The 27,334-nt window shown below is 46.0% G+C and overlaps 3 protein-coding genes across 3 annotated transcripts in view; 1 reads left to right on the top strand and 2 right to left on the bottom strand.

Moving 5' to 3' along the window:
- Positions 1–365: 365 nt before the first annotated feature.
- Positions 366–1,132, bottom strand: LOC109776023 (uncharacterized). Its single transcript, XM_020334713.2, has 2 exons — positions 525–1,132; positions 366–372 (listed from the first exon to the last, which is right to left on the bottom strand). The coding sequence occupies exons 1-2, from the start codon at positions 1,130–1,132 to the stop codon at positions 366–368; spliced, it is 615 nt and encodes a 204-aa protein (XP_020190302.2).
- A 10,804-nt stretch (positions 1,133–11,936) lies between these two features.
- On the top strand, positions 11,937–12,575 carry LOC109776025 (uncharacterized). The gene has a single exon (XM_020334716.4). The coding sequence runs from the start codon at positions 12,047–12,049 to the stop codon at positions 12,317–12,319; it is 273 nt and encodes a 90-aa protein (XP_020190305.1). The 5' UTR covers positions 11,937–12,046; the 3' UTR covers positions 12,320–12,575.
- LOC109776024 (uncharacterized) overlaps positions 12,277–27,334 on the bottom strand; it is a 160,742-nt gene continuing 145,684 nt past the window's right edge. Inside the window, exons 3-5 of the mRNA XM_073504428.1 lie at positions 14,734–15,456; positions 14,457–14,633; positions 12,277–14,281 (exon numbers count right to left, since the gene is read on the bottom strand). Of these exons, the coding sequence (XP_073360529.1) occupies positions 13,637–14,281; positions 14,457–14,633; positions 14,734–15,456 (1,545 nt within the window). The 3' untranslated portion in view covers positions 12,277–13,636. The remainder of the gene's footprint in view (positions 14,282–14,456; positions 14,634–14,733; positions 15,457–27,334) is intronic.

Raw genomic sequence — 27,334 nt, 5'->3', positions numbered from 1 at the left:
GTTAGCACACAAGTGAGACAATTATTTAGTCCTAAACACGTGGCCAGTGAAGACAACAACCCAGCAAAAAAGAAGAAACGTGATATTCCAAACCTACTTTAAGTGGAGAAGAACACATCGGCCCATATGACTGAAAAAAACTGCAGCCCATACGGAGATGCATCTGCCCAGCACATCGGACAACCCCGCAGGATCGACTGGTGCTAAGAGCATCCAACAGCCGCGCAACGCGCCGCGTACAAAAAATGCATTTGCCGTGCGCCGTTCGCCTGATTTGACGCGGCCGGCAGCGCTGGCTCCAGCAGCCACGTCAAAATTGAGCGCGCGCGTGTAGCTCCAGCGGGCGCGCTAAAATGCAGCGCGCGCTAAACACTGCGTACATTTTTTTAATAAAACAATAAATAAAACTCATAGATAGAAAAAACGATACATATATATTTTACATAGTTCCATAGCATAGATAGATAAAAACTATTAGATAGTGCAGCGACATAAAAAAAATACTAGATAGTGCAACTACATACGCAACTACAGCATACTCCCAGTCGTCGTCGTCATCATCATCATCGCCATCCTCGCTGGTCTGGTCCGAGGTATCGAGCCACATGTTGTCCCAACGATCATCATCAGATGTAAAGATCGTCTGCCCACCATTCTCAACGATTTCGCACTGCGATAACGTCAGGGCCTTCCGCCGACGCCTGTCCAACCGCTCATCGTGGCGCCTTTGCGTCTCCTCCTCGCGGCGCCTTGCCCGGTAGGCTTGCTCGTAGGTGACGTCCTCCGGGTGGCACTGGCGCCACTCCGCCATGACCCGCTCGTCCTCATGGGCGACGAGGAGGCGGCGCTGCCACTCAGCGTGCTCCGCACGGTCTTGTGCCGTGCGAAGACGAGGCGGCGGGGCGACGTCCAGCGCCTGCTGGAGCGTGTGGACGTCGTGGAAGTTCATCTGCGGGCGTGGCCTGCCTAGGCGCCACGCCGCCGCGTCGTACGCGCGGGCGGCCTCGTGCGCCGTCTCGAAGGTGCCGAGGTCGAGCCGGAGTTCGCCGGACCGTATCTCGGAGTAGAACCCGTCGTTGGGGCGCTGGCGGGCGCCGCGGTAGCCCGACGCTCCTCGGCGGCGCGGCAGCATGGTGGCGCGTCGGTGGCGGGGCGCTGGAGCGGTGGCGCGCGTGGCAGCGGAAGCAAACGAGGAAGCGGTGGAGGCGCGCGTGGCAACGGAAGAGGAAGAGAAGTGCGTGGTATGGACGCGTGCCGAGCGCCGCAATTTAAAGGCGCGCCGGAAGCGGTGCGCCGAAAATAGCGCGCGAGTTGCCGCCTTTTCCCCGCGCGCGCGACTTTCCTGCCATCGCTGGAGCGCGCCGAAACGTCCCCGCGCGTGCGTTTTGACGCGGCTGTTGGAGATGCTCTAAACGCACGCACCGTTCGGGCGTGCGCTAAAAAAACAACGCATGTATCGGTTTTAAGAAAACAAATCTCACGCATCTTAAAGCTTGCATCGAACGGTTTAGCAGTTAGATGTGAGATAGCTATTTCACATCTAGATGTGAAATAGCAAATCTTTTTAGAATCCCTGCAAGATAAAATAAAATACGGAAGAAGAAGCTACGACGCGTACGTACGATCTGTCGGTCTAGACCTCCATGGCCGCCGTCGACATGAGGATAAGGATGCCCTCTACGTGGCTGGAACCGTTCAGGCAGCTGGACCCCGGCCTCCGTACGCAGCTCATCGGCGCGGTGGCGCTGCTGGCTTCTACGGGGGCGCTAGCCGTAGCCGTCCCCGTCGTCCTGCTGGCGCGCGCCGGCGGGCACCCCATAGCCCAGGTGTGGATCATCGCCGTCACCATCTGCGCGTACATGTTCCTCTTCCTCCTCTGCATCTGGCGCAGCCGCGCAGCTGGCCGTTCTACACCGATCTGATGCGCCTCTCCTACGGCCTCCTCCTTGCCGCCGCCGCAGCTCACGTCGGCCCGCGAGGCGCCGTCATTGCCCTCCACCTGGCCACCGTGTACGCCGCCGCCCACGTCGGCTACGCGCTCGCCCTGCACCGGCTTCGCACCGGCGCCGAGCGGGGTGCCGCGCTGCCTGCCCGTCACCCCTGCCCCGACGAGGTGGGCCACCTGATGGCCGTCTTGGCGCTTCTCATGACGGCTGGCTGCACGGGGCCGATGGCATTGCTCCTCCACGGGAAGGACTTGGAAGGCGCCGTGGAGAGGGTCGAGGTCGACCTGCTCATGACCGTCTTCTACCTCTCGGTCATGGGCTGCACCATGCACGTGTTCTTCTGGATGGGCCATCCACAACCACAATGGATGCCGGAGTTTCTACTCCAGCTCATCACCATTTGCCCCGGTGTCCTTATTGTGCCATGTGACCTGCTCGGCGTTGTGGCAGGTTGGCTTGTCGCCGCCGTACTCCACTGGCTGTTGCTGCTGGGATTGACTTGTTCTCTCGGCTACAGAGCTGCCGTCAACCTACACCCCTGCCCAGCTGCTGCTGCTGATGATGATGAGATCATACATTGACCACCACGGTGAGAGATGATCATCGACCAACCACGAGTAATAAATTTTGATGGATGACATATATGATTTGCTGCTCACCCGAAATAGATAAATTAAGGTGACTAGATTTATAGAGTTAGTTTGTACAAGTGATATATTGAGTTACCCAAAGCTACAGTGTAATGTACAGTGCAACTACTACATTATTGATGCTACTATATATTTTATAGTTGCCGTTTCAATGTTAATCAATGGGGAAATTAGTTCACGCTTCGGACTCGAAGGCACTGTTGGAAACACAGGCAATTTCCGGATAAGTGTAATCCAGGAGAGCAACATGACAATTTTGCTCGTGAAACAAATTATACTAGATGATATCCGCACGTTCCTAGGGAAACGTGCTAAAAGAAATGCATAAAGATTGCTAAAAAAAATCTAAAACTGATGGAAGCAAATGTAAAATTAAAAATAATATGAAAAGGGCCGTGCTACGCGTCGGCCGGCGGATCCGCCTCACGAGCCGTCTGCTTGTACAAGGCGTGTCGTCCGTTCTTCTTCTCTAGTTTCCTGCAACAATGCTTTTGTTATGAAACCTCTTCTTCTCTAACTTTCTGCAACAAGAGCCATGTTACAAAAATCTCTTCTTCTCTAATTTACTGCAACAAGACCCCTGTTGCAAAACTTTTTCTTCTTTATTTTTCTGCAACAAGATCCTTGATGCAAAATTTCTTCACTATTTTTGTGTAATAAGACTCTTGTTGCAAAACCTCCATTGCAATAGGACCATCGCCAGTTTCTTCTATGTATTCTTGCAACAAGACTGTTGTTGCGAAAACCTGCAAGAACACCGATGGCTGCAGGAACTTATACATAGGATAATACAGAAGGTGTGTTTCTATATATATATATATATATATATATATATATATATATATATATATATATATATATATTGCGGAATATGAAAGAGAGGGGATGGATTATGTCAACGTTTAAAAAGAATCCATTCGACAAGTATGTTGAGGCGATGTCGTTGGAATGGATAAAAAGTTCACTAAGATTTATATACAACAAAGGGCCGTGACTACACACGGGCATTCTACTAGTAGACTAAGTAGTGCACAATTCCGAGCCTTCCGGCTCCTTCTTTTATATATGTGGGCGCATGTAACTCAGGTTGATCGTGGACGTGGGCCACCCATGGTTACCACTTAGTAGCCCGCTTAATTTTCATTCATGGACGCCAGCGGTGGAATGGCCAAATATGTGGATTATGTTGAGTATCATGATTAGTTAGGGAATATGAGATAGACTAAGATTTATTCTGGGTTGTCTTATACTCCAAATTGATCAATAACTCTTATATATATGCTCATGAGGCTCAAGCAATACAAGAATCAATTCCACCAATCACTCTTTATTCCTCTTACAGATTATGTGGGCTTATCCCACGGTGTCCACATCAAACTCGCATATCTACCTACCAAAGAAAATACCGCATATCTACCTGACACCACACCGCCGTTGTAAGGATAGGGCATGCTGCCACACTCGATCTGCCATGATCGGCCTTGCGCGGCCGTCTACCTCCACTATGGCCGCGCTGGCGCCGCCATCCACCGCGTCTTTGTTTGCCTCACCCGATTCCCGCCACAATGTTGTTGCCGTCTACCACTTTATCCTCCTCTCTTACCAATGACAGCATTCCAGCCGCTGCCAAGACCTGCTAGAAGAGGCGCATACATGAACCCTCAAGGCCAGCCTGTAAGAGTAGGAAGGACAATAATCAAAGGTACTAGTTATCAGATTAAGGCCATGTATGAAACGTGGGGACTGAACCATCTCTTGTGGAATTTTTGTGTAATTCTTGAGTTCTTACATCTTCCCTGAAAGGAGTTTAGAGAAACAACAATCTCTTGTGGAATTTCTGCATTTTAATACCATGAAATATGTACCCCTTGTAACCCTCGGGAGTCAAATGAGTCGGAAGAACAAGGTAAACAAAATCTGATTTATATAATTCCGAGAAATCCAATGCATCCATGCAGACGTGGACTGATGTCCTTGCTGTATAGGATGCCCGCGGGTAGCATGTTAGTGTGGGCATGTAGCATGTGCCCTGTAGCAAGTTTTTTTTTAGGGTGGGTGCCCTGTAGCAAGTTGTTATGAGCATGCGGCAGCACGGACGAGAGATAGCTTAACTGGGCTTGAGAGATAGGTTAACTGGGCTTGCGGCAACCGCGAACAAGATTTGTTGTTAAGTGGGCAGCCCACATAATCCCACGTAATTATGTGGACATGTGTGACGCATGTGGGAGGCCCGCATGCTGTCTCACTTGCAGCCTCTGGGCTTGAGAGATAGGTTAAGTGGACTTGCGGCAACCGCGAACAAGATTTGTTGTTAAGTGGGCAGCCCACATAATCCCACGTAATTATGTGGACCTGTGTGACGCATGTGGAAGGCCCGCATGCTGTCTCACTTGCAGCCTGACATGCAAGCAAACCTTCACGGTGTTTGACCGTTAGGGTGCACGTTCACATGGGAGCCCCTATTTGACGCGCTTTGTGTCAAATTGGCGGCCTGACGCACGGGCAGGGACCTGACTAGGCCGGCCCATCTAGTTCTACCGCGGGGCAAAAAGCTTTGCATGAAATAGTAAACGTGCACGTACCAGGGAGACCAACTGCTTTACTATCACGAAGTACTTGCCACTCGAGCACAGTTTAAAAAGCAGTGCATCCCTTAAAGAACTAAGCATATACGTATATGGAACCGGAGTATACATTGTAGCAAACCGAAAGTAACTATTGTAGCGAATCTGAATTAGTTACTGAGTCGAAAGTTTTTTTAATGTATATTTTCAAAAAGTACCAACATTTATCGAATTCCTGAAAAAAAAATGAGACAAGAACATTTTTTTGAATATGTGAACATTTTTTTGAACTCATGAATTTTTTTTGGAAATACGAACATTTTTTAAAACTTGCGAACATTTTTTAAAACTACCAAACAAAATTTTAAGCACGAACATTATTTGATATTTGCGAACAATTTTTGAAACTACCAGACAACAATTGAAAATATGTAATTTTATTGAAGTTCAGGAACAAATTTTGAAATGGGTACATTTTTTGAAACTCCTAAACAAAATTTGAAAATACAAAAAAATTTCTAAAAAATTTGAACAATTTTTTAAATGGAAACATTATTTTGACATCCTGAGCAAATCTGAAAAGTTGTCAAATTTCGAACAAAAGAAAAGGAAACATTTTTTAAATGCAACCATTTTTAAAATGTCCGAACAGTTTTGAGAAGGAAATAAAACTTGAAAAATAAAGGAAAAGGAAAGAAAAAGAAAATAGAAGAAACAGAAAAAAGAAAAACAAAGAAAAAGGAAAAGGAAAAAACAAAAAATAATAAAAAAGAGCCAAAAAACCGAAACAGAAACAACACAGAAAAAAAACCAGTTCAGGGAACCTTCTAGAAGGTTCCCAAAACCGGTTGACCGCACATAAGGAAGTGAGCCGGCCCATATTCGTCGCTAGCATCACCGCTCCTGTGCGATTGCCCGACATCTTGCCGCAGCGAGCGGTGAATAGGAATTTCCCCTTCACATGACTACTCCCTCCGTCCATGTGTATAGAGCATCTAAGGAGTTGCACACACATAAAATTTGGAGCAAATTTTACATCAAGGGCAACTGTTGGAACAATGTTTTTAACCCCAAATACTCTAGAAAGTGGTTCTGCCCTATTATAGTGCAGCTATTGGAGATGCTATTGCAAGTATTCCCTCCGTTTCTTTTTAGTCTGCATATAAGATTTAGTTAAAGTCAAACTTTGTTAACTTTGAATAAGTTTGTAGAAAAAAATATGAAGATTCACAATATGAAATCAATATTGTTAGATGCATCATGAAATTAATTTTCGTACCATATGGCTTTAGTATTATAGATGGTGATATTTTTTTCTACAAAGTTGGTCAAACTTTATAAAGTTTGACTTTGACCAGATCTTATATGCAGACTAAAAAGAAACGGAGGAAGTACTAACCTCCCTATGAATAGAGGTCTAAAGGACCTCCAAAGTTCTTTTCTCGAAGTGCACCCCGCCTGTAAGGGTTTGGTCGGGTCATGAGCGCCACATGATAGTATGAGAACCGACATGCTATTAAAACACTTTCCAAATTATATAAAAGTATTCAAGAATTTTACCTTTTGAGGAATTTCCATAAATGTTAACAAATTTTTAAAAACATTCATAAATTTGAACAATGTTTGTAAAGTGAGAAAATCATCATGGATTTTTCTAGAAATGTTCACAATTATGAAAAACTTTTTGAAGTTGAATAAATATTAAAAAATTATGTTCCCAAATTTCAAAAAATATTCATAAGTTTGAAAGATATTTAGGAATTTAAAAACAAAGAAAAAAAGAACAGAAACATAAAAGCATGAAGAAAACTGATAGAGGAAGAAAAAAACGAACAGAACCTTCTGAGCAAGGCTACCTTTCCGCTGGAAATCCTATACCTGAGTGCTATTTGATCAGAGTGAGTTGTAAATGAGCTTGATTCTATAATTTTATTTTTTAATATCCTATAGTTAAGCATATCAAGCTAACTTTATCTTTAAGAAGTTTTAGTATTTTTTATTTTTATAAGTGCATAAGGAAAACGAGTCTTCAGGTCGATGAGGTCCTCCCAAGTATTGTCTAGTGCCGTCGACTCGGACCAGCGAAGGTTGCATATATTGTCAGAGAAGGGAGGGATCCAGGCCAGGTCTAAAAGTGTCGAGTTGGGTTTAGGACAAGACCAGGAAATAGTGCATCTTATATAGTGGGTGGGTATATTGGAACCTAGAAATATTCTCTGATGAGCGGACGCTCTTTGGATTTGCCCAAGATCTTTGGAATTCATTTATTTCTACTTCAACTAAAGGAACGACCTGTTGGTTCACCAAACCCCGACCCAGTGTCACACGTTCTCCAGGTCCGAAGGGATCCAGTGCCCAATTACCGACACGTAACTAGGACATGTATTGATCCTAGAGGCAGACTCCTGGCACTTATCACTCCTTAGATGAAGCAAGACAAGAGTGAGTCCGCTCCTACCCTGAAATTTTCTTGTCTTTTCCGAATGCTAAGGAGAAAAAGAGGATTGAGTCAAAAGAAAAAGCTATTTTGGAGTTTTATCAACCATCCATTTGATCCCCACGGTCGTGACACCACTTTCTAAACAAAAGTTTCCCAAATCCAATGCGGAACCAAGCAGTAAGAGAAATTCATCATGGTAATTATTAGTCCGAAACCGGTGACCACACCGCTGGGAGGACAACTCAAGCACCAAAGACAAACCACTATCTGCTTTACTTTCCTTTAGCAATAGTATCTAACTATCTATTCATAAGAGTCAAATGAGTGGGTCCATCCCATCTATCGATAGGTCCTGATACCGGATCTGGGAAACAAGCAATACTCGCCGCAGAGGGCTCGTAGTACCTGATAGGGCAGCTATGCAGTGAAGGGAAGGAGCCTAAATTGACCCCCTTCTTTCTTTTTTATTCAAAGACACAAAAGCAAGCACAGTACAAAGAGATTGGACTCTCGGAAGAGACTAAGCAGCTACCGCTCCGACGTGCCCCTGACCCTATCTTGATTCAAACCGAAAACCCTCTCTATCCCACAGCTGGCTAATAAAATCGCCTTGGCAATGTGTCAAGTCCTTTCAGCCAGAGTTCAACTCTTCAGCGAAAGTGAAAAATCTACGGTCTTCCATCCGCCATTCTTGCAATTGCTCAGGATACCCTCTTTTAGCTGCTAGGTCTATTTCTTAGTTCAAGATCCCTCTTACTGACTGGAATAAAAGAACGAGTAGATCTGTTCCGCCCAACGTTCAGAGTTGTTCTGGTTTGAGAAAGGAGCACCGCCAAGTCCACTAGGGGCACCCTGAATGAATAAGAAATGGACAGCTGAGGTCAGGAAATCGCATCCGTCCCATCGCAAGCACCTACAATGTCATGATCACATTGATTTACCCTTTTTTGGTAGTTCAACAGACGAAAACCGGAAGGTCAGATCTACGTGGCCAAATTCTCAAAAAAAAAAGACCTACATGGCCAACCTTATAATAGCGTCTGTGGGGTTCATATTTGCTCGACCGCCTTTGTGGTATGAACAAAGTGTGAATTGGCAATAATAATAACCCTTATAGTAGAAGAAAGATATAATTATAGTTTCAAAACCGAAGAACGGCAGAGCAAAGCGCACGTTACACGGTAGTTATCTCAAAAAGAAAACAATCAACAATGTATTCGAGAAAAAAACAATCAACAATCTATATAGGTATTCTTAATCCGTCATACTATTTTATAGAAAACCCTCTGATATTTCAGACATTAAACCCGCAGTACATATCAAATGTTTTTTGAAATACTCATATCTTCTAAATTGTAACGGTTGTATTGTGATTAGTTTGGAAACATAGGATAGATTAGGAAATATTCCGCCTTGTCTTGTACTTCAAATAGATCATGTACTCCTATATGTATGGTCATGATGCTCAAGCAATAATCAATAATTAATTCCACCAATCCTCCCTCTCCCTTCTAACATGGTATCAGGCTTACCTTGATCCTAAACCCTAGCTGCCGCCGCTTCTGCACCCGTGCGCTGTCTCCGGGGCGTTCGGCCTCCATGACCGCCGCCGGGGCCCGCGCGGCCCGTACCTAGTGTTCGTCCACCGATTCTGTTGATTAGCTGCCGTAGAGAGTCTTTTTCCTCAACCCTTGCTCCAGGTTTTCTCTGATGCCGATTGATTGATCGGTGTTATTTTTCTTTAGTTTACCAATTTAAAATCGGATTGCGTCGCCTGCCGCCGGTCGTCGATTCTTCGTGCGCCTCTACTTCAACCTTGGCTGACACTGCACCGGCCTCCGCCTCATTCGTCCCGGCGCGTCTCTCGCGACTTCAACGACAACGACGAGGGTGGCCTCATGCTTCGTCTCCAGGCTAGCTTCGATGAAGTGCTCACGTGCAGCAGCTCCTTGCATGCACGATGCAATGTCCTGGACGCGTCCCTGCACAGCATGTGTGTCTGCCAGGTCGTACTCCTGCCACGTCCGAGTTGCGCCACGCGTGTTGTGGATACCTCGTCGACATCTTCGTTTTCTCGATTTTGCCCGTCGTGACTATGGTATGATCAACCGTATATGCGTCTTTTCGCTGGATCCCGTAAACACCGTCATCGAGTATCTGCATATCTCCACCGATCGAGCAACGGGCTGCTGCTGCGTTGCTTGTCGGGCCGCAACGCCGCCCCTCGGTGATTCTCCTCGCAGCTACATCGACTCGCGCGTTGTCGCTGTGTCGCCCCTTCAGGCCGTAATGCCGCGATACGCGATCCCTGCCGCCGCCCAGATGCCATCCCCGCGGTTGCACCGACCCGCACTCCGCCGCTGCGTTGCCCCTTCGGGCTGGAGCGCCGCGGCCCGCAGTCCCCGTCGCCGCCCCGAGGTCTCCCGCCGTCGCCCCGACCTGTCCGCCGCCGCTGCGTCTTCCCTTCGGGCCGGAGCGCTGCGGCTCGCAGTCCACCGCCGTCCCCACGCGTCGACCTCTCGTGGTATGCGCCGCGCCGCCTCCCTTGGCGCGGGAACGCCATCGTCCGCGCCGGTCTTCGTCACACTGTCGGGTTTCTCGCCTACTTCGACCACTGCCGCCGCACTATTAACCTAGTCGCCGCCGCCGTCAGGCCGCCACCGCCGCTCTTCTTCGGTCGCCGCCACCGCCGCCCGTCAACCCCCTTCGTCTTCATCCAAGCACCAGCCCGTCGCCAGCGTCGCCGTCATCTAGCCCGACCACTTCGTCTACTCCGACCACCATTGGTGACTTCGGCCCCGTACCGATGGACGCCACAATTGTCGTCGAGTTCTTCTCTGCTGGCCCCACCGACTTCTCCGACATGGCGCACAGCTCGTGCAGGTCCCTGATCTACGCATGCCCGGTGCTGCCAACATCGATGCGTGCCTTCTTCTACGACGTGTCCCCGGGCCTAGCAAGCCTGGTGCGGCGCTTCGTCAACTTCGTCTTCATCCGTCTACGCATGCCCGGTGCTGGCAACACCGGTGTGTGCCTTCGTCTACGATGTGTCCCCGGGCTTGGCAACTCCGGCGCGACGCGTCGTCAACAACGTCTTCTCCCTGGCGCACTACTACTTCGACACTACTGCGCCTATGACTAACTGGGCGCCTCCTTGCGCCCGCGGCTCCACGGCGACTTCCTCGACACCGGCTACCCCGAATCGACATCGACCACGGCATTCTTCGCACGGCTACCTCGACCACGGCTACACCACCCTATGCTCTCGGCTATTTCGACAAACGTCAAAAAGGGCTACCGTCTTACTTGAGCAAGCTCGTCGGTTTTCACTCCAGCCACGACTTCCGCGATGCGTCGACTGTTACGATTGTGTGTGTGTGTGTGTGGGGGGGGGGGGGGGGGGTGGTGTCTGTCGGCTTGCCTTCGGATTCTTCTTCAGTCTCACCGTCTGCGTCGCTACCGTTGTGACTGCGGGGAGAAGTTGAGTATCGTGATTAGTTTGGAAATATAGGATGGACTAGGAAATATTCCAGTTTGTCTTGTACTCCAAGTAGATAATGTACTCCTATATATATGGCCACGAGACTCAAGCAATAATCAACAATTCCACCAATCCTCTCTCCCCCTTCTAACAGTAACTCCAAATTTAACATATTGTATATGGAGCTTGATTAGAAAAATATATAGAATCTGAATATGATGTTATTTTACCTGTTAACCATTAAAAAAATTACTATCTAGGGTGGAATCTTAATCAATAGTGGATTATCCGTCTTTCTTTCATATCGGTTTTGATCCGGATTGTGGATAAACATCTCAGCAAAATCAGGATTGGAAATGAAATTGAAGATCACTTGCCCGTTTCTTTGTACCTATTAAATCTACATGCAAGTCGTGATTAAATAGAAGACATGTGCAATCTTAAACTTGCGCTTTTGCAGACAAAGAACATCTTTGTTTAGGCCGTAGCTACAAATACTCAGATTATAGACTTTTTTTATAAATTATTAAAAGCGCGTAGTATTCGTTTCCCCCGTTACAATACATGGACCCCTTTGCTAGTTCAAAGAAAAAAAAAAAGACATGACAGCCCCGAACCGAGGAGCGACGCCAAGCGGGAAGTCGGGAAATCAGTGGGTGGCACCGTGCGTACGCGTTGAGTTGGCCTCGCCTTTGTCGGCTGCCAGTAGTAGCAAGGGAACCCACCGGTCCAACCCCCGGTTTTTGGGAATCTGGGTGGTAGTCTGTGCCTACTCGCCAGAAACCAGCAGCCAGAGCCCCCTGTTTCCCCTGCATCCCCATGCCCGTTGAATCCGTATAAACGCCCCGCCCCTGCTCGTCGGTACACAGCGTCGCCTCGACTCAACCAAAGCACATAATAAGAATCAAACAACGCAACCTCTGCGCGCGAGAGATCGACACATCCATCGGAATCACAAGACAGAGATGAGCTCGTCGGCGGCCAAGAAGGGGGCGTCGCTGGTGGCGGCGACGAGCATGGCGGCCGTGGAGGCGCTCAAGGACCAGGCGGGGCTGTGCCGCTGGGACTACGCGCTCCGCTCGCTCTACCACCGCGCCGTCCCGGCGTCCCTATCCTCCTCCTCCCAGCACGCCGGGAGCGGCAGCGCGGCGGCCGTCGGCAGGGCTGCGCGGCCCAGGCGATCCGAGGAGGAGAAGCTGCACAAGGCGTACCACATCGTCTGCTGGGGACCCAACTGAACTGATTGTAATAGCCAAACTGATTAGCACTAATAAGCACATTCGTGTTCTGCTTCTCCATTTCTATTCCTTCCCATCTTGGTTATCCGTGAACGGTGTGTAAACCGAGATATAAGCATCCACGGTTTGTAAATCGAGATATATGTTTCAAGGTGTGTCATGCACTCGGCCCTCTGATCTGAGGCGAGCTGCCAAGTGATAGATGAGGCAAATATAAGGAAATGGCATTGTTCCTGTTCTGCACAAGGAACAACTACCTCTTCGCTCTTGTTCTGCACAAGATGTGTTTTAAGGCATGGTGCTCTGATGATCAGATCTCAACAAATTCCAGCGCTCATCCGAACCGGTTAAGTTAAGTGGCAGACCACAATGGATTTACAGTAGACAGGGACAAATATTCAGATGTTTTCAGATGCATCAGAGATGTCAGCAACTGACAACAGATATATAGAAGAAGAATTTGGCCTCAACTGCCACCATCCGGGTTATTAGTGTACATGATCTGGTGTTTTCTCTTGCCTTCAGGACAAGAATCCTTTAATGATCATGCCTAAAAGGGAGTAAACTCTTGAATCAGCAATGAAGATGGTAAGACAGTAAACAAGGGAAAAGTGGGAAAACATGACATTGTAAAAGTGTTGCTGCTGTGCCAGCTGATCATAGTAATGCTGTACTAAATGAAGATTGAGGGGAGCAAAAAATATTAGAGCATAGCAAGTCTCAGCCAACTACACTACTCCTGTATTCGTAAGACTTTCTTGCCCGCTGTTGCGCTGAATTCTGATAAGTTTGTTCAAAGCAGGCAGCAACAAGGTAACAACGTTGATTCAGAAACATGATAAATAAGATCTTTTGACTCCATATTACTGTACATGTTTTAGTTTTTCTCTTGACGCCAGGAAAAGAACTTTTAACCAGTAATAATATGTGGCAATAGTAACGATAAATAAGGAAAATCTTAAAAAATTGCAAAACTCACTACCATACCCGGCTGATTAAAGCACTCTTGTACTAAATGCAAATTGAGAAGCACAAAGATAGAGCATAACAAGTCTCAGCCTTCTACAGTGTTTTTGTAATACTTTCCTGTCACCAACAAGGCAACAGGTTAATGTAGACCCATCAAATTTTTGGTAAGTCTTAAGGAGTTAAGCTGCAAAGTATAAGGCCCAGACAACATACTCAATGATCCTTGATGCACTACAGAACACAGCATCCTGCCTACCTTGCAGATTAGCTTGTTCTTTGCCTTGCCTAATAGTTGCTTGTTTCTGATATTTCGCATAATCTGGTCATAACTCTACAACAAACAAATCATTAAACCTTGACAAAAGCCTCGTGCAACTGCTGAATTGCACTATCATCAGGCTCACTGAGTACTATCTGAACGTTCGGTGACACCTTTCTGAGAGGCGATAGTTTTCTTTCAAGAATATGTGAAGTATTCATATGATCCTTCTGAAGCCATTCTGGGTGATTAATCTTGGGAGTAAACAGTATCAGTTGGTTGAGACTAGTAGACTTCTTCAAGAAAAGGCTTACTAGCTGCATCTCATGGTGGCGCCCCTTGAAATTCATCATGTTGACCAACAGAAGGTTCTCAAAGCCATCGCCCTCCTCTAGTGTCTCTTCCTCTGATTGCCCTCCATCAGGTATCTCTTCCATCGATCCATGTTTCTGTGATTGATTTTCTTCAGGTGGCTCTCCTTCTGACAACTCTTCCTCGAGTTCAATTCCCTCTGACAGCTCTTCCTCTAGCTCATCTTCCTCCAGGGCATCTCCCTCTGACAACTCTTCCTCTAGCCCATCTTTCTCCAGTGTTTCTCCTTCTGACAAGTCTTCATCTAGCTCATCTTCCTCCGTTGCCTCTTGCTCTGATAGCTCTTCCACTGACTCATTTTCCTCAGATTCTGATCCTGATGGTTCATCCTCTGGCCTATATTGACAACTACTTGTCGGAAGCTGCAAGAGGGTGTAGTAAGCATTCAAAATAAGTGAGCACATCAAAACCAAGCAACAATACAATGAGTACTAACTGAATGCATTTGTCAACCGTATTCAAAATCGAAGCTGCACAAATAACCTCTCCATTCGAGGCCTACAGCAGGCAAACAAAAGTCAAAGGCAATTTATTCACCTGCACAAATAACCTCTCCAATCGAGGACCACAGCAGGTCACAAGGAAAGTGTAAATGTCGTTTATGTTGTCGATCTCCATTGCGAACATCAGTAGCTGAAGCTCTCTCAAATTCAGCAATTTGCATGGTGCGGCACTTGTGGCAACTAATCTGGCACGAGCTTTGGCAGACAGTCTCTGCAAAGCATAGCAATGAAGAAGGTTATCAGTAAGACATTAACAGAGTATTGCCGTATTGGGATCAACCGGGTAGCATGAAATGCAGAGAGCGACCAACCCGTAGGGCACTGCTGCAGAGGGTAAGCACAGTGAGGTTGGACAGACTGGTTAGTAGTTGAAGCCAGTTTGTGCGCAGCTCGCAATAAGGTCCTGACAATTGCCTCCAGCGGTTAGGTCCTCCGAAGCAGATGTAAAGGTCAGCAAGATTGGCGGTGGCCGGGATGCTGTAAGCGGGAATGTAGGCGCCGCTGTAGTGGAATGAGCGCAGGCCGGACGCATCGCCGGCAAAAAAAACTTCGGCTTCCGAACCACACTCTGCAAGGGTGAGGCTCCTCAGGTGTGCCCCGGCCGTCGCGACGATGACGGAGAAGAGGCTTTCGCAGTAGCGCAGATCGAGGGTATGGAGGAGGGGGCACGCGGCGACCAGGCGGTTGACCGTGCGGTCGGAGATGCGGACGCAGTGGAGGTGGATGACCTCCAGGGCGGAGAAGGGGTGGGAGTCGGCGGAGAAGGACCCGGGGAGGTCGACGGTCACGGCGCGGAGCGAGAGGCGCGCGAGGTGGGGGTCGCCCAGCGGGAGCCGGTACTCGAAGATGTTGAAGACGCGGTTTGCGAGGTGGACGTGCAGGTCCTCGACGGCGCAGGCGGCGGCATAGTCCAGCCAGCGGCGGAAGTGCTCGGCCTTGAGCTTGCCGATGTGGAAGGACAGGGCGAACCGCTGGAGGCGCCGCCCCCCGCGCCGCTCCAGGGTTTCGAGAAGCGGATGGGGGGAGTCTTGCTCCTTCACCAAAATATTTTCAGTGTGAGATACTTGTTTTGTATACGAGCTAACTCAATCATCTTGAAAGCTTCGATCTTAGTTGGGGTAAGAAGATTGTGATCAAGTTGAAGGATGTCTTCTGCTGCTGGAGCTTGGTCCTTCGTGGCCTTCTTGATCCCTTCATTCTTGTTGATCTTCATGGGTTCTTCCTTCTTCAGCTCTATCTTCATTAGCCAAGCATCGTTGTCACCATTGTTGGAGGAGGGGGACGACATGATGCCTGGCCTTGACAACCCTGACAGAAAACAGCTCGAAATAAGAATAGAGGATGTTTGCGTGGTACGGTGGTCAAAACCTTCGGGGGATTATATAATGAATTTTCACCGACCAAAAGAAGTATCGTGCAATAAAACGGAGTCCAGAGAGCGCACGAGGTGCCCACGAGGCAGGGGGGCGCGCCCAGGGGGGGTAGGGCACGCCTCCCACCCTCGTGGAAGCCTTGTGTCCTTCCCGGATTGCTTCTTATTTTCCTATTTTTTTAAATATTTCAAAACGGAGAAAAATTGCCATTAGAACTGTTTTGGAGTCGGTTTACTTACCGTACCACATACCTATTCCTTTTCGGAGTCTGAAACGTTCTGGAAAGTGTCCCTTATGTATTCCTCCGGGGTTACGGTTTCGATAATATTAGTTTCAACATTCATAGGATTACCTGAGATATAATGTTTAATTCTTTGACCGTTCACCACCTTCGGATTTGTGCCTTCGAAGTTGTTGATTTTTATGGCATCAGAACGATAGACCTCCTCGATAACGTAAGGACCTTCCCATTTAGAGGGAAGTTTTCCTGCAAAAAATCTTGAACGAGAGTTGTATAACAATACATAATCACCTACATTAAACTCATGTTTTTGTATTCTTTTGTCATGCCATCTTTTAACTTTTTCTTTAAACAACTTGGCATTCTCATAGGCTTGGGTTCTCCATTCATCAAGTGAGCTAATGTCAAATAGCCTCTTATCACCGGCAAGTTTGAAATCATAATTGAGCTCTTTAATAGCCCAATATGCCTTATGTTCTAGTTCGAGAGGTAAGTGACATGCTTTTCCATAAACCATTTTATACGGAGACATACCCATAGGATTTTTATATGCAGTTCTATAGGCCATAATGCATCGTCAAGTTTCTTGGACCAATTCTTTCTGGATCTATTAACAATCTTTTGCAAAATTAATCTGAGCTCTCTATTACTCAATTCTACTTGACCACAGGATGTGGGTGATAAGGAGATGCAATTCTATGATTAACATCATACTTAGTATGCATTTTACGAAAAGCATCATGAATAAAATGTGAACCACCATCAGTCATTAAATATCTAGGGACTCCAAACCTTGGAAAAATAACTTCTTTAAGCATCTTAATAGAAGTGTTATGATCAGCACTACTAGTTGGAATAGCTTCTACCCACTTAGTAACGTAATCAACAGCAACTAAATATGTGTATACCCATTAAAGGAAGGAAAAGGTCCCATGTAATCAAAACCCCAAACATCAAATGGTTCAATAACAAGTGAATAATTCATAGGCATTTCTTGACGTCTACTAATATTACCAATTCTTTGACATTCATCACAAGATAAGACAAACTTACGAGCATCCTTGAAGAGAGTAGGCCAATAAAAACCGGATTGCAATACCTTATGCGCAGTTCTATCTCCAGCGTGGTGTCCTCCATAAGCTTCGGAGTGACACTTGCGTAGGATCTGTTCCTGTTCATGCTCAGGTATACAACGTCTAATAACACCATCTACTCCTTTATAAAGATGTGGGTCATCCCAGAAGTAATGTCTTAAATCATAGAAAAACTTTTTCTTTTGCTGGTATGTGAAATTAGGTGGTATAAATTTAGCAACAATGTAATTAGTATAATCAGCATACCATGGAGCAGTACAAGAAGCACTTATGACAGCTAATTGTTCATCAGGAAAGCTATCATCAATAGGTAGTGGGTCATCAAGAACATTCTCTAACCTAGACAAGTTGTCTGCAACGGGGTTCTCAGCTCCCTTTCTATCAATAATATGCAAATCAAATTCTTGTAGCAAGAGAATCCATCTAATAAGTCTAGATTTAGCATCTTTCTTTTCCATAAGATATTTAATAGCAGCATGATCAGTGTGAATAGTTACTTTAGAATCAACAATATAGGGTCTGAACTTATCACAAGCAAAAACAACTGCTAAAAATTCTTTTTCAGTGGTAGCATAATTTCTCTGGGCATTGTCTAGAGTTTTACTAGCATATTGAATAACATTTAATTTCTTATCAACTCTTTGCCCTAGAACAACACCTACATCATAATCGCTAGCATCACACATAATTTCAAAGGGTAAATTCCAATTAGGTGGCTGAACGATAGGTGCAGAAATCAATGCTTTCTTAAGTATTTCAAATGCTTCTACACAATCATCATAAAAAACGAAAGGTATATCTTTTTGTAATAGATTAGTCAGAGGCTGAGAAATTTTTAGGAAGTCCTTAATGAACCTCCTATAAAAACCGGCATGACCAAGGAAACTTCTTATACCTTTGATGTCCTTGGGACATGACATCTTTTCAATAGCATCAACTTTAGCTTTATCCACTTCAATACCTCTTTCAGAAATTTTATGCCCCAAGACAATGCCTTCATTAACCATAAAGTGGCACTTCTCCCAATTCAAGACAAGGTTAGTTTCTTCACATCTCTGCAAAACTCGATCAAGGTTGCTCAAGCAATCATCAAAAGAGGATCCGTATACGGAGAAATCATCCATGAAAACCTCACAAATCTTTTCACAAAAGTCAGAGAATATAGCCATCATGCATCTTTGGAAGGTAGCAGGTGCATTACATAAACCAAAAGGCATACGTCTATAAGCAAAAGTACCGAAAGGGCAAGTAAAAGTGGTCTTTGCTTGATCATCAGCTGACACAGGTATTTGAGAGAAACCAGAGTAACCATCTAGAAAGCAAAAATGTGTATGTTTGGATAATCTTTCTACCATTTGATCAATAAAAGGCAAAGGGTAATGATCTTTTTTAGTAGCTTTATTTAGTTTGCAGAAATCAATTACGATCCTATAACCTGTAATAATTCTTTGCGGAATCAATTCATCTTTATCATTAGGAACGACAGTAATACCTCCCTTCTTAGGGACACAATGGACAGGACTTACCCACTAACTATTAGCAATGGGATAGATTATACCTGCCTCAAGGAGCTTTAATATTTCCTTTCTTACCACTTCTTTCATCTTAGGATTCAGCCATCGTTGGTGATAAATAACTGGTTTGGCGTCTTTCTCCAAGTTTATTTTGTGCTGACATAGGATGGGACTAATGCCCTTAAGATCGTCAAGAGTATATCCCATAGCAGCACGGTGCTTCTTTCAGAGTTTTCAATAATTTCTCTTCTTCATGCTCTGAAAGGTTAGCACTAATAATAACAGGATATATCTTCTTTTCATCAAGATAAGCATATTTAAGAGTATCAGGCAACGGCTTAAGCTCAAACACGGGATCACCCTTGGGTGGAGGAGGATCCCCTAGGATTTCAACAGGCAAATTGTGTTTCAGAATAGGTCCCTGTTTAAAGAATACTTCATCTATTTCCCTTCTTTCATTCATAAACATATCATTCTCATGGTCTAGCAAATATTGTTCTAAAGGATCATTAGGAGGCACGGCAATAGAAGCAAGACCAATAATTTCATCCTTACTAGGAAATTCCTCATCACGAGGTTGTCTACGAAATTTAGAGAAATTAAACTCATGAGACATATCATCCAAACCAATAGTAACAACATCCTTTTCGTAGTCTATCTTAGCATTAACAGTGTTCAAGAAGGGTCTACCAAATATAATGGGACAAAAGCTATCTTGAGGGTAACCAAGAACAAGGAAATCAGCAGGATATTTAGCTTTCCCACACAAGACCTCAACATCTCTAACAATCCCAATTGGTGAAATAGTATCTCTATTGGCAAGCTTAATGGTGAAATCAATTTCTTCTAACTCAGCAGGTGCAATATCATGCATAATTTCTTGATATAAAGAAATAGGTATTGCACTAGCACTAGCACCCATATCACATAAGCCATGATAACAATGATCTCCTATTTTAACAGAAATAACAGGCATGCCTACCACAGGTCTATGTTTATCTTTAGCACCAGGTTTAGCAATTCTAGCAGTCTCATCACAGAAGTAAATAACATGCCCATCAATATTATCAGCCAAGAGGTCTTTAACCATAGCAATATTAGGTTCAACTTTAACTTGCTCAGGAGGTTTGTGTGTCCTAATATTACTTTTGTTGACTACAGTTGAAGCTTTAGCATGATCCTTTAATCTAACAGGGAAAGGTGGTTTCTCAACATAAGCAGTAGGAACAACAAGATCATTATAAGTGATAGTCTTTTCTGCAACTTTAATAGGTGCAACTACTTTTACTTCAACGGGAGGATTATATTTAAACCACTTCTCCTTAGGGAGATCAACATGAGTAGCAAAGGATTCACAGAAAGAAGCTACTATCTCAGAGTCAAGTCCATATTTAGTGCTAAATTTATGGAAAACATCGGTGTCCATAAAAGATTTAACACAATCAAACTTAGGTGTTATACCTGACTCCTTACCTTCGTCGAGATCCCAATCTTCAGAGTTGCGTTTAATTCTTTCCAATAAATCCCACTTGAATTCAACAGTCTTCATCATAAAAGAACCAGTACAAGAAGTATCGAGCATGGAGCGATTGTTATCAGAAAGCCGAGCATAATTTTTTTGAATAATCATTTCTTTTGAGAGCTCATGATTGGGGCATGAATATAACATTGACTTAAGCCTCCCCCAAGCTTGAGCGATGCTTTATCCTTCGCGAGGCCAAAAATTATATATATAATTACGATCACGATGAACAAGATGCATAGGATAAAACTTCTGATGGAATTCCAATTTCAACCGTTTGTAGTCCCATGATCCCATATCATCACATAGCCTATACCATGTCAATGCATCTCCCTTCAAAGATAAAGGGAAGACCTTCTTCTTGATAACATCATCGGGCATACCTGGAAGCTTAAATAATCCACAAACTTCATCCACATAGATTAAGTGTAAATCGGGATGTAAAGTTCCATCTCCTGCAAAAGGATTAGCCAGCAGTTTCTCTATCATACCCGAAGGAATTTCGAAGTAAAAATTTTCATTTTCAGTAGGTTCAGTAGGTTGAGGAGCAACTCTTTGCTCTACTGGTCGAGGTGAAGATACCTCGAACAAGCCCCTCAAAGGATTACTTTCCATAATAACAAGTGACAGTAAATTTCAGCACACTATATAAATTTTTCCTTACCAAATTCCACCTACCAAAGGCGCTTCACTCCCCAGCAACGGCGCCAGAAAAGAGTCTTGCTGACCCACAAGTGTAGGGGATCTATCATAGTCCTTTCGATAAGTAAGAGTGTCGAACCCAACGAGGAGCAGAAGGAAATGATAAGCGGTTTTCAGCAAGGTATTCTCTGCAAGCACTGAAATTATAGGTAACAGATAGTTTTGTAGTAAGGTAATTTGTAACGGGTAACAAGTAACAAGTGTAAATAAAGTGCAGCAGGATGGCCCAATCCTTTTTGTAACAAAGGACAAGCCTGGACAAACTCTTATATAGAGAAAAGCGCTCCCGAGGACACATGGGAATTATCGTCAAGCTAGTTTTCATCACGTTCATATGATTCGCGTTCGGTACTTTGATAATTTGATATGTGGGTGGACCTGTGCTTGGGTGCTGTCCTTACTTGGACAAACATCCCACTTGTGATTAACTCCTATTGCAAGCATCCGCAACTACAAAAGAAGTATTAAGGTAAACCTAACCATAACATGAAACATATGGATCCAAATCAGCCCCTTACGAAGCAACGCATAAACTAGGGTTTAAGCTTCTGTCACTCTAGAAACCCATCATCTACTTATTACTTCCCAATGCCTTGCTCTAGGCCCAAACAATGGTGATGTGTTGTAACAGCCTGGATTTTGGCCATTTTCTTGTTCTTTTTGATTTATTGGTTTTTGCTCTGTTTTTCTTTTTGGAGTGGTTCTGTGGCCTTGTCACCTGGGAAATCATCCTCATTTCCCCTCCCAAGTTGCTCATCATTCTCAAAACCTTGCCAAGATCATGTCACTCCACTGCTTGACCAAACCCTAATTTCTTTTTCTCAGGAATATTCCTTTTTCTATTAAAGGAATAACCCTGTCTGCCCTAGGTTGTGAAGCAACCTTTATTTCCATCACTCCTAAAATTCCCAAATAATTCTCATAAAATGTTTGGGTCATATCTTTCTCAAATATGGCAAAATATTTCATTTGTCATGTTTATCATCATGCTCAAATAATTCATTTCCTATTCTGCCCTAAATGGCACATTGTGAAGCAAGTGCTATTTTCCTTTTCCCAATTGACCTCAAACTCCTTGGACACCTTTTCCTGCCCATATCATTGTCACATGCCAAAATGCAGCCTCATTTGCATAGTAATTATTTAATTATGATTTTCCAAAGTTTCTATCTAGAAAGAAGCTTTGTGAAGGAGGTGCAAGCTAGGCATATCCAAATGAGTTGCTATCTTGCATGATCCCTAATATCATCATATCATAGCCCTCCACCAAAGTAGAGCTCATGTCATGCCTCCATGTCAGCTCATCTTCAATTCTTTGATTCTGCCCAAAATTTCAGTTTGTGAAGCAAGTATATTTTATCTTGCTCCATTATGGCTGCCAATTTTTCTAAGCCTTCTATTATCCATATAACCTACCTCCACCCATTTTGGGCATGGTTCATCAAGCCATTATTCCTCTAGAATTTTTGCAAGTTTCTGTCCAAAGGAGATGTTTGTGAAGCAAGTACCAGTTTGGCCTGGCCAATTGGTTTGAGAGTTTTTGAGCATCTTCATAGGATCAAATGACTCTGCCTTGCCCAATTTGAGCTCAATTTGACACTCCATGTGAGTGCACCTTCCTGATCAAGTTTCTGGACCATTTTGGTCAGTTGCAAAGCAACTATGATTTATCTTGATCCAATTCTTCTCCAAGTTACCAGGATGAAAGTCCTTCTTTACCTCAACCTCGCAGACAACTCCATTGGATCCAAAACCCTTCCTGTTGATCACTAGTGCTCACCCAAGTTTACTGCAGTAAACTTCAGAGGGTTCTTACCAGTTAACCATAGCACTTTTAACCAAGCTACCACAGTAGTTGAGACCTACCCTGGATGAACTACCCACTAGACAACATGGTCAAGGCCCTCTCCCTCGATACCTGCCAGTGCGCGCGGTGACCGCGTTAATGGCACCACAGTGCACGCGCTCTGTGGGCAATGGCCGTGTCCAGTGGCCGTTTGTGCGTCGGCAGCTCCTCCTCTCGTCGGCTTCGCGCGCGTGAGCATGTCCAAGAGTTTTACTGCGTCGTTGCCGTCCTCCTAGACCTCTCTCCCTCTCAGTAAAACCCCTCACCGACGCTCGCCGCCGAATGCCCACGAGAGCACAGTGGCGTTTTGGCTTGGTTCCTCGCCGTCGTCTTCCTCCCTGCGGCTCCGTTGGCCTCCTCTGCCCCGTGAGAGCCTCCACTGTGCCTCCCTCGTCGCCTGCCTCCGAGCTCATGCGCGTGGGCACGCGTCCGCGGCGCCGCCAGCGCGGCTCCCCCTCCCCTCGGCTATATAAGCCACCCCGAGCTCCCTCGACCGCACCAGCCTCCTCACCTCTTCCCTCTAGGCCTCCCCGACCACCCAAACGAGCTCGAGAAGCTCTCCTGCCCTCCCTCTGCCGCCATGGCCACCGCGAAGCTCGGCTTAAATACGAGCTATCCAGTGCCCCCCTCTTTTTCCACCACCAGTAGACTCATACTCCACCTATACTTCGCCCCCGTGCTCTCCCTCCCCTCCGGTGGCCTTCTGCCATGAGCTCGCCGCCGACCGTAGATCGCTGTCCGTGGCGGCTGGCCGCCCGCTCAGCCGAGCCCTTCCCCGCGGCTGCGTCTTGCCTGGATGGACCCGCCTCGTCGCGCTGATCACTCCGGTAGGTCGCACGCCGCGAGAGGTGGCCGGAGTCGCCGGGAGTCCGCGCCGGGCCGCCGGTCTCGTCTCTGCATCGCGAGCGAGCAAGAGCAGGAAGAAGGAGCCAGGCCAGGAGGGCCCCATCTCCACGCGACCCCACATGTCGGCGGGTAGGCGTTGACCCCGCCTGCCTAGCCGGATAAGTGACGGGCCCCACTGCCCATGGGACCCGCACGTCAGCGACTCCAAGACCGGTCCCGTCTCTGCCTAGTCAGATAAGTGGAAACGCATTTCAGCTAATACGTTTCCGTTTAGTGAAAGCGTATTTCTGTCTTAGTTCGGTGGCAAATGCGTTTTCCTTATAAGAAAGCGTATTTTCATTTAACTACGGTTAGAAATACGTTTTCTCTGCTGTGAAAGCGTATTTCTGAGACTGCGCTTTCTGTTTTTCAGCTCAGGGGCCTGTTTGTAGGGTTATTTTTACAGATTGGTCCCTGAACTTCGTCGGGCTATAACTTTTTGCTCGCAACCCCAAATTAGGTGATTACAAAGCCCACGTCTTCGTTTCATCGAGCCCGTTCTGATGGAACCATTTTCACCATGTTTTGACATTCTGAAAATGACCATTTTGCCCCTGCCCTTATTCAGCCCCTCCGAGAGAGTACGTTTTCCGGCGTTCCTTTCCGCGAGTTTCTCGCACTTTCTCCCGGTGATTTCTTCCACCCCAGGCAAGCTACACCCTCCATTTGCATGATTGCAATGCAGTGAAATGGTTTCTTTATTAAAACTTGTTTAAAATATTGTGTTAACTATGTATGATTTGTTCATGGCATTTCTCGGAGTATTGTTTGATCTTGATATTGCCATGATATTGCTTGGAGTTCTAGGATTAATATTTTGATGATTATGTGGATGACATGTGCCTTTGGATTCTTAGTGGCTATTATGTTTATTTTTCATGATGGCATCTGGTATTATTTTGGAGTATTAGTGGTTGGTATTATGATTATTTCCATGATGGTATCTGTTATTATATTTTGGAGTATTACTTTGGATATCATGCTGCCTTTGGATTATTAGTGGTTAGTATGCTTATTTTCATGATGCTAGTTGATGTTCGGTTACTTGGAGTATTATTTTCGGAGATGATGTTTACATGAGGATCTTAGCCGAATAGCTTTATTCTTGTTATTGGAGTAGTAGGATTATTGTTTTCGGATTCATCATGACAGTAGTGTTGTGCTACCTGTCGCGGAATTGTCACGGCAGATGTCCTTGAGCTAGGACTTAGTCGTGGAGCCATCGCAGCTAGGAAGCTTAAAGGGGTTAAACGGGACAAGGAACACGGGGGTTATACTGGTTCGGCCCCTTACGGTGAAGGTAAAAGCCTACATCCAGTTGAGGTGGTATTGATTATGGTTTCGATGACCAGGGAGCTTAATTGCTATGACTGGCTCTCGAAGTGATCTTACCTGTCCCTAAACCGCCGCCGGGTCGTCCCTTTATATAGAGAGGTTGACGCCCAGCGGCTCTCAGAGTCCCAGCCGGTTCATAAGAGTGTCCGGCTCGGACTCTCAACTATTCTTGCCTTACACTACAAGTCTTGCCATACGGCGGTTTATCACTACGGGCCTTAAGCAATCTCCGGGTCTTAGGCCCATCATTGATACGCCGTCTTCAAGCTCGGTGTTGGGCTTCGCGTGATGACCATTATGAATAACCCGGTCCCTCCTGGCGGGTGACTCTAAGGGTTATATCCTCAACATTAGGCCCCAGATTGATTTGAACCGGTTCATGTCAATCTTCAACTCTTCTGAGAGAAAAGATCTTCCGGCTTATGGTCGTGCGAAGATTATAACCCGCCGTGACATCATCTTCTGGATTCTTGGTAACCCGCCATGACGTCATCTTCCATTAAGTCCATTTTTTATTCCACCATATCCGCAACGGATCTTTCTTTAATTGCCATCCCAAAAATCGAGGCATTTTTGTGGTGAGATAATCACGCCGTGACCTCCTCGTTTCTCGCGCCCACTTATGAGCCTCACTTTATAAATAGCCCGGCCCATGAGCCTCCAGTCACTCGTCGCCTCCATATTCTTCCTCCTCTCGCCACTGTGCTGCCGCCCGAGCTCCGCTGCCGCCGCCGCGGGTTTCCTCGTCTTCACCAACTCAGGCCGCTACATCAACTTGACGTGACCAGAGAAACGCGACGAACCCCCGCCGTAACTCCGCACCTGTAAGTCCCTGCACCTCTCCACCGTAGATCCGCATTAGGGTTCCACTGTTCTTCCTCTGTTCTTCGCTATTCTTCTCGAATCCTCTGTAGTTCTTCCACTGTAGTCATGTTTGATCCAAGAGTAGTACAGAGCTCCTGCGGTAGTTGTTGCACATCCATTTTTCCACTAGTAGATCCCCTTTGTTTGAAATAAGATCCCACTCTGAATCCATGAACTTCTTCTGCGTCAGTTCTAGGTCTAGAAAATTTTCTCTTTAGCCGACCGTTTTGATCCAAAATAATTACTGCGATCTATGAAACTTGTTTTCGCCATACTTAGTCAAAAATTACATCTGTTTAGTTACGGCGGCTCACATTTCCGGCTTAAAAGAAGCCACGCGCTGTGAAATTTCCGGCTCATTTATGATAAAGCTGTAGACAATTTGAATTTACTCACGATACCTGCAGCGGCTTATATAACCCGATGCACTTAACCATATGTCATTAGGCCCCTCTCATAAGCCGCCATTGAGTATTAAACTGTAGACGTCTGCCGGCTTATAATTGAACCGGACATTTTCCTTTTGTCATAGGCTTCATCTTCCAAAATGCCTCCTAAAGCTCCCAAGGCACCCATCACGTGCAACTGGATGAGATCCAATGTCACCGACGACACTTTAGCTGATTTCGTAAAGATGGGTTACTTGCCCAAGAAGGAAATCATGTCTTATCGTGCCCCTGACCCGTCGGAGGAAAGACCTCAACCTAGAGATGGTGAGGTGGTGATATTTGCTGATCACATGAGCCGGGGCTTCGCACCGCCCGGCTCAAAATTCTTTAGAGAGGTTCTAAACTTCTTTGATCTGTGGCCACAAGACATAGGACCCAATTCCGTGTCAAATATATGCAACTTCCAAGTATTCTGCGAAGTCTATCTTGGAGAAGAGCCCAGCCTGCTGCTCTTTAGAGAGCTATTTTATCTGAACCGTCAGAATGAATGCGCCAACGGGCCGAGCCTGGAACTTGGTGGAATCTCCATTCAACGCCGGAGAGATTGCCTCTTTCCTTACGCTGAGCCGCCAAGCCATCCAAAGGACTGGAACCAGACATGGTTTTATTGCCAGGACACTTCTCCGGCTGACGAGAGCCCTCTGCCCGGCTTTCGCGCCCTGCGTCTGGAGCCAAATCACCCTCTGCCAGACAAACTATCTCAGGCGGAGCGTCAACCTCTGATCCCCACCATCAATAAGATCAAGGCTCTCCTGGGAAACAGCCTCAACGACATTGATCTGGTCCGGGTTTGGATCTCCTGGCGGGTGATCCCTTTGAGCCGCCGCCCCGGCTTAATGTGTGCTTACACGGGCCGGAAGGATGACCCTCTGCGGCACAGCCCCAATGATCTTCCTGAGGACGTTGTGGACGACATGACCAAGTCTCTCCTGAATGAGAGCTTAGCCGACTGTGGGAGGACCGGCTTGAACCCCTTCTGCCAAGCTAACCCGGCTCCGGCGGTAAGCCACTGACCTGAACACCTTGGTTTTCCTTTGAATATTTTCCATCTGAACTTTAAGAAATCTTTGTTGTATGTTTCAGGCTA

The sequence above is a fragment of the Aegilops tauschii genome, chromosome 7 (assembly GCF_002575655.3).
Source record: "Aegilops tauschii subsp. strangulata cultivar AL8/78 chromosome 7, Aet v6.0, whole genome shotgun sequence".
In the NCBI taxonomy this organism is placed as follows: Eukaryota; Viridiplantae; Streptophyta; class Magnoliopsida; order Poales; family Poaceae; genus Aegilops; species Aegilops tauschii.
Note: the sequence above shows the minus strand (reverse complement) of the source record. Positions and strands in the feature narration are given on the sequence as shown.

Bases quoted from the DNA above. Each gene is read 5' to 3' on its own strand.
- LOC109776025 (XM_020334716.4), top strand. From the start codon at position 12,047: ATGAGCTCGTCGGCGGCCAAGAAGGGGGCGTCGCTGGTGGCGGCGACG.
- LOC109776023 (XM_020334713.2), bottom strand. From the start codon at position 1,132: ATGCTGCCGCGCCGCCGAGGAGCGTCGGGCTACCGCGGCGCCCGCCAG.